Source organism: Caretta caretta, chromosome 2, assembly GCF_965140235.1.
Source record: "Caretta caretta isolate rCarCar2 chromosome 2, rCarCar1.hap1, whole genome shotgun sequence".
Lineage (NCBI taxonomy): Eukaryota > Metazoa > Chordata > Testudines > Cheloniidae > Caretta > Caretta caretta.
The window spans coordinates 259,412,486-259,419,756 of NC_134207.1; the positions used below are offsets into that span (position 1 = coordinate 259,412,486).

At 51.9% G+C, this 7,271-nt stretch overlaps 1 protein-coding gene across 1 annotated transcript; it reads right to left on the reverse strand.

The window, feature by feature from the left end:
* Positions 1-1,363: 1,363 nt before the first annotated feature.
* LOC125631173 (uncharacterized) lies at positions 1,364-7,003 on the reverse strand. The gene is made up of 2 exons (XM_048837455.2): positions 6,870-7,003; positions 1,364-4,013 (listed from the first exon to the last, which is right to left on the reverse strand). The coding sequence occupies exon 2, from the start codon at positions 3,613-3,615 to the stop codon at positions 1,621-1,623; it is 1,995 nt and encodes a 664-aa protein (XP_048693412.1). The 5' UTR covers positions 3,616-4,013; positions 6,870-7,003; the 3' UTR covers positions 1,364-1,620.
* Positions 7,004-7,271: the final 268 nt, after the last annotated feature.

Genomic DNA, 7,271 nt, shown 5'->3' on the forward strand with positions numbered 1-7,271 from the left:
GCCCCTCCCGGGACCCCTGCCCTATCCAACCAGCCCTTCTCCCTTACCACCCCCAGAATCCCTGCCCCTGACTGCCCCCTGCCAACCCGCCCAACCCCTCCCCCTCCTTCCTGACTGCCTCCCCCGGGACCCCTGCCCCCACTCAACCCCCCACTTCTCCCTGTCCCCTGACTGCCCCCTGCCGCTCCATCCAACCCCCGCTCCTTCCTGACTGCCTCCCCCAGGACCCCTGCCCCCAATTAACCCCCCTGTTCCCCGCCCTCTGACCACCCCAACCCCTGCCCACACCCCCCTACCCCCCTGAACTCCCCTGCCCCCTTACCGCGCTGTCTGGAGCACCAGTGGCTGGCGGAGCCAGGCCACGCCGCCACCGCGCAGAACAGAGCACGGGGCAGGCCTGGCTTTGCAGCTATGCTTCCCCAGGAGCTCGCCCCGCCACCCAGAGCATTGCGTCCCTGGCGAGGTGAGGCTGCGGGGGAGGGGGTCAGCGGGGGAGGGGCTGGGGACTAGCCTCCCCGGCCAGGAGCTCAGGGGCCAGGCAGGAGGGTCCCGCGGGCAGGAGGGTCCCGTGGGCCGGGTGTGGCCCGCGGGCCGTAGTTTGCCCACCTCTGCTTTAGTCTCTCATTACATTATGTGGCTGGTGTGTCATAAACTCCTGTGACTCTTTTTCTCCCCACCCCCCAGCTCACTGTGATCACCTGTCCCCGCTCAGGTAGTAACTTTCAGCCAGGCCTTGTCTTGGAACTAGGAAGGACCCGGTTGGTACTGGTACCTGCAGGGATTGCCCGGTAGTGTTTACTCTGGCATGAAGAGAACTGTGCGTTCCATGGAGTTGCTGGCTGCTCTCCTCGATGGCAGAGGACTCCTACTCTCTTAAGGCTCGTGTGTGTACGTCTACCCAAGCTGGAAAGCACACGTCCAGCTGCAGCGTAGCTGTACCGGGAGAGCAGCCTTTGCTCGCTGCCAGCCAAATTTTCAAAAGCGGCCACTGAGTTCGAGTATCTCCATGTTAGGTGCCCGGCCTAAAACATCTTTCATTCTGCAGTCTAATCTTGGCCCCCCGCCCCAGTTTGAAAGCGCCGGCCTTTATGTCTGCTGCATTTCATCCCGAGTCTCAGTCCCAGAGCTGAGCCCTGCTATCGATGGGAGCGATGTTCATGTTAGAACTATGTGGGTGATGCCCATTTCTCAGAGCCGGGCTCAGCAGATACATTCCCCACTTCTTTTCCAGAAGCAAAATGCTACAATCGAAATCAGTGCTTTGCACCTGGATACATTCAGCCTGTTTAAGAGTTGGGGCTGATTGGGCTAAACTCCGCATTCTTCAGTGGAGCAAATCTCTGGTTAATAATAATAATAATAATAATAATATCTCACTCTTTACCAAGGAAGTCAGTATCCTTAACACCATTTTACAGATGGGGAAACTGAGGCCTGGGGAGGGAAACTGAATTGCCAAAGGTCACCCAGAAAACCAGTGACAGAGCCAGGGACTGGACACAGGTCTCCTGAATCCCAGCCACCTTGCCTCCTTCTGTTTACAGAAGGAGTTTTGCTCCAGTAATGACTGCAGAATTTGGTCCAGGCTTATCACCTTCCTTTGTGGGCTTTGCTCTGTGGCTAGAGGTTGCCCTCACATGTTAAGCTCTCCTCACTCTTCACAGCCGGGAGTGCTTTTCGTTCTGGGTGCATCTGAGGGTGGTTGCTAACGCTCCCTGGTGCCCCCAGCTTTTCCCCCCGCTTTGCACGCCCGGTGGGTCCCTCCCTCATGTGGATTTTCTGGTGCCTTCTCAGATATTTCTTCAGCCTGTACCGTTTCCCACACACCGTGCATTTATAAGCCCCGCCCCTGGAGTGCAGCGTCTGGTGTCTAATGAGGTTTTTCTTCTGAGTGAAGCATTTCCCACACTTGGTGCATTTGCACGGTCCCATCCTGATGTGGATCGTCTGGTGCCTGAAGAGGTTGGCCTTCTGATTGAAGGTCTTCTCGCATTCGGGACATTTGTACGGCTCCTCCCTGGTGTGGATCCGCTGGTGCCTCACGAGGTTCGACCTCTGGGTGAAGCTTTTCCCACACTCGGTGCATTTAAAGGGCTCGCTCATGTGGATTCTCTGATGCCTGATAAGCTTCCTGTTCATCCGGAAACTCTCCCCGCACTCGTTGCACTTATAAGGCCCCTCGCTGGTGTGGATCTTCCGGTGCCTAGTAAGATTCGACTTCTGGTTGAAGTTTTTCCCACACTCGGGACATGGAAATATCCTCTCCGCTTTGGGACTGTTCTTCGTCAAGGGATTTTTCTTGCATTTTGTGTTTGCCCGGCTCTCGGTACATGCACCAGGAGTCCCCTCTTTGCTGGTTCTCTGGCGTTTTCTATGTTTTTTCTTTGGGCTGCAGCTTTCCCCATGTTCGCCATCCACCCCGGCTCCCTCTTTAATCTGGATCCTCTGGATGATGCCAAGAGATGTCTTTTGACTGAAGTTGCTTCCATGGTCTGCGCTCTCCTGTGGTTCTTCCTTGATGCGGGGTTTCTGGCGTGCCGCAAGATTGCCGATCATAGTGACATCCCTCTGATGTTCGTTGTCCACCCCAGCTTCCTTTGTAGCCTGGATTCCCCATGGAGGAAAGAGAGGCATCTTTGGATTGAATTGGTTGTCATAGTCGGGGTTGGTCTGTGGTTCTTCCTTGATGTAAGAGTTCTGGTGCGCTACTGTAATGTTGTCTCTCTCGTGTTCGGGGTATGTGTCTGGTTCCTCCTTAGTCTGGATTCCCCACGGAGCGCCAACAAGGATCTTTGGGCTGGACTGCGTTCCACAGTCAGTACCTTCCTGGGGTCCGTCCTCTGAGTGAGCTCCTGGTACTGTAACGTTCTTCCCCAAGCTAAAACTATCCTCTTGTTTGAAGGCCACGTCCGGTTCCTCTTTAATCTGGATGACCCGGAGAGGCATGCCATTTACATGGCCAGTGGCTTCCTGTAGCCTCTGCTTTGCGTGGTTCCTCTGGTGGACATTAAAATACCTCTTGGTGCTCAAGCTTTTCCCGCACTCGGTGCATATGAACGGCCCGCCGCGGAGGTGGATTTTCTGGTGAGCCACCAGCGTTGCACTCTGGCCAAAGCACCGGCTGCAGTCGGAGCACTTGAAAGGCTTATCCCGTTTGTGTATCTCCTTGTGTGCCGTCAGCGTCCCCTTCTTCACAAAGCTCTTCCCACACTCGGTGCAGGCGTACGGCCGCTTTTCCTTGTGGGTTCTCATGTGGATGCTGAAGTAGATGCGTGTGCTCAGACTCTTCCCACAGTGGACACAGATATACGGACCGCCTTTGGTGTGTGTCTTCCGGTGGGCAGCCAGGCATATCTCCAGCCGGAAGCACCGTCCGCACTCGTCGCACTGGAAGGGCCTCTCTCCGGTGTGGATGCTCTGGTGGGTGGTCAGGTGTCCCCTCGTGGTGAAGCGCCTCCCGCACTCACTGCAGGGGTAGAGCTCCTCTGCTGTGTGGATCCTCTGGTGTCTCTTCAGATTTCCCTTCTTGCTGAAGGATTTCCCGCACTCCAGGCACGTATGCGGCTTCTGGGCCACGCGCTTTGCAGGGTCTTTCATGGTGACACCCGTCAGCATGTGGATGTAATTCTTCTGTGGCTGGGTTCTCTCTGGTAGGCCGGGCAGCTGCTAGGGAGCCGGTGGAGGGGATGGGGAGAGATGGCTGGAAGGTTGGTAAGGGGTGGCTATAGAAAAGTCAATGATGCAATAGTCAAAGTGCAGCTGATGGGCCCAGGCTGCTCTGCTGACCGGGAGGAGAGGTTGACAACATGCAGCGCAGATACTGTGGTGCCGACGGTCGTGTAGCTAACTGGATGGCTCTGGTTCTTCCTTGGGTTGCATTTTCTCCTGGAGTTTTTTCTTTCAACCCAACAGCAGAGATGTTCTCTTGACATTCAGAACTCCCTTTCCCTGTTCATTGCGGTGGGGCTCCTGTTCTCATCGTATGCCTCAGTCAGTCTTCGAGGTTTAGCATGCTGGATTAAAGCAAAAAGAAAGTCCAGATATTATTCCATGTGCTACTGATAACATTGCTTGTGCTTGTGTGATGGCTGCCATCTTGACTGACACACCAGGGATTGAACCAGGAACCTCCAGAGCTAAAAGCCTGAGCCACTACAGCTTACATTAAAGAGAAAAGGCTTTGGAGGTGCAGCTGAAACAGATTCCTCTCCTCTGTGGATCAGTCACTGAGGGGGATGTGTAACACACACTCACCAGAGGATTACAGGATCTCAAGACAATTTACAAATGTTAATAAATTAAGCCTCACAATAATGATTATGACTTGCCTCATTATTCAGATAGCCTCTCTGTGCCTCCATTTTCCTAACCTTTTCAAAAGTTAGGATAAAATCAAAGTTGGCAGCATTTGCAATATTAATACTTGGCACTTTTCCTTGGCAGATCTCAAAGCACTTTGTAAAGGCAGGGCAGTATCATCACCTCCGTATTACAGATGGGGAAACAGAGGCACAGAAAGGTTAGGTGACTTGCCAAGGTCACACAATGTGGCAGTGGTGGAATCTAGGTGCTCTGCCCTGCCCATTGGACAAGTTCGGACCATTGAACCACAGGCCCACTTATACATAGGAAATCATTTCCTAGAATTCCAACAAGGAGGGAGGCCTGAAGGCAGAAGTGAGGAAGGTATGGTTACTGGAGGATGCTGCCACCAAGGGGACGGGAAGTTGGGGATGCTGTTGCTGAGGTTACAGGTTGCTGGGGGATGCTGTCGCCACAGGGATAGGACATTGGGGATGCTGTTGCTGAGGGGACAGGTGTTGTTGTGGAGGGGGCTAAGGGAGCAAGAAGTAGGAAAGTAACTACTGCTTTAAAGGCAGGGAAGCGGGAAAATGGGAGATTTCTAAACATCTGGATACAGCACTGAAAGTGCAGACGAGGTACACATATTGGGCTGCTGATTGGGTGGAGCAGTTTCCAATGTACAGTGCTCAGATACCAAGGGTCACAAGGGTTAACTAGCTGGATAAACAGACAGAAAATGCAGAAGAGAACTATTTTTCATTCAGTTACATGGATGGCAATTCCGCCTTCAGGTAAACCAGCTCAGCTCCCGCTGAAATTAATGAGATTCATAGAACCATAGAACTGGAAGGGACCTCGAGAGGTCATCTAGTCCAGTCCCCTGCACTCGTGGCAGGACTAAGTATTATCTAGACCACTCCTACCAGGTGTTGGTCTAACCTGCTCTTAAAAATCTCCAATGATGGAGATTCCACAGCCTCCCTAGGCAATTTATTCCAGTGCTTAACCACCCGGACAGTTAGGAAGTTTTTCCTAATGTCCAACCTAAACCTCCCTTTCTGCAATTTAAGCCCATTACTTTTTGTCCTATCCTCAGAGGTTAAGAAAAACAATTTTTCTTCCTCCTCCTTTTAACAACCTTTTACATATTTGAAAACTATTATCATGTTCCCACTCAGTCTTCTCTTTTCCAGACTAAACAAACCCAATTTTTTCAATCTTCCCTCATAGGTCATGTTTTCTAGACCTTTAATCATTTTTGTCGCCCTTCTCTGGACTCTCTCCAATTTATCCACATCCTTCCTGAAATGTGGTGCCCAGAACCGGACACAATACTCCAGTTGAGGCCTAATCAGCGTGGAGTAGAGCGGAAGAATTACTTCTCATGCATTTGCAGGAGTGTTGTAAACAAGACATCCTAGAAGGATGTTCACGTTTTTTTTTGCAAGTGTTACACTGTTGACTCATATTTAGCTTGTGATCCACTATGACCCCAGATCCCTTTCCATAGTACTCCTTCCTAGGCAGTCATTTCCCATTTTGTATGTGTGCAACTGATTGTTCCTTCCTAAGTGGAGTGCTTTGCATTTGTGCTTATTGAATTTCATCCTGTTTACTTCAGACCATTTCTCCAGTTTGTCCAGATCATTTTGAATTTTAATCCTATCTTCCAAAGCACTTGCAACCCCTCCCAGCTTGGTATCGACCACAAACTTTATAAGCGTACTCTCTATGCCGTTATCTAAATCACTGATGAAGATACTGAACAGAACATCATTTGTCCCTGCATTAGTAGCACTGCTGTATGAACTGAATTGAATATGGTATTACATAGGACAATAATAGAAACAATGACCTGGAAAGCTTTAATTAAAAAAACAAACAGAAAACACCCTCTTCCAAGCAGAACCCTGGTTTGATTCTGGTGTGTGTACTTAAAGATCTGTTTCTATCTGGGCCAGCAACGGAGGTGACTTGATCATAGCCCAGAATTCCCTCCTGAGGGTATTTCAGTCTAGCAGACAAAGGCATAAGATCCCGTGGCTGGAAATTGTGTCAGTAAAGTTCAACAGCATATTTTGACCAGTATGGGTAATTAACATGGGAAGGGATTAGCAGGGGTAATCTCTCCATCTCTGGAATCTTTAACTGAAGACTGGATGTCTTGTTAAGAGATATGCACAACCCACCCATTACTGGACTCCATACAGGGATCAGTAGGTGCAATTCTCCGGCCTGTGTTATGCAGGAGGCCAGACTAGACGATCACGATGGTCCCTTTCTTTGGAAACATTTGAGCTGCCTTTTAGTTTTGGCAAATGCCAGGCAGCTCCCTTCTTACTAAATTTGGACCAGATCAAAATAACAAATCCCCACTGATCTTTTCTAGTATCCAGATCACAGAGGGCCAGACTCTGCCCTCAGTTACAACTCTGCCGCCCCACCGATTTGGGGTTGAATTGAGGGCAGAATTTGATCCCTCCCCCGGGGGGGAGGCGGGGAGCGTCCTCCTTTGGGCTAGGATGTGAAATACCCGCACGAGCCGTTTGCTGAAAGGGTCTTACCTGAGCAGTCCATCCCTGCAGGCATTTTCCTCCCCGGGAGCCCGTGTGACAACATGGTTTGTGACTTGGCTGCAACTTGTGTTGCAATCGCAGCTGCTGCTGACCGAGAGGAAGTCTGCGCCCGGTGCGGTGAGAGCTACCGGAGGAAGGGTGAAACGAAACAAAGACCAGCAGCCAAGGGTGAGCGCAGCGCCGGGGGAGAGGCTGGACTCTGCAGCCGGACAGGCCCCGGGCTGGGTTTCCGCGCGGCTGCGATCCCGGGCACGGGCGGGCGGCGCGAGCGGGGTGGAAGGGGGGGGGGCGGGGGAATCTCACCCCCCCCCCCGCGTCCTTTCTTCTGCACCGTTAGCTTTGCGGGGACTCGGGCTCGCTTGGAATGTTCCCAGGCTCGCAGAGCCTTCT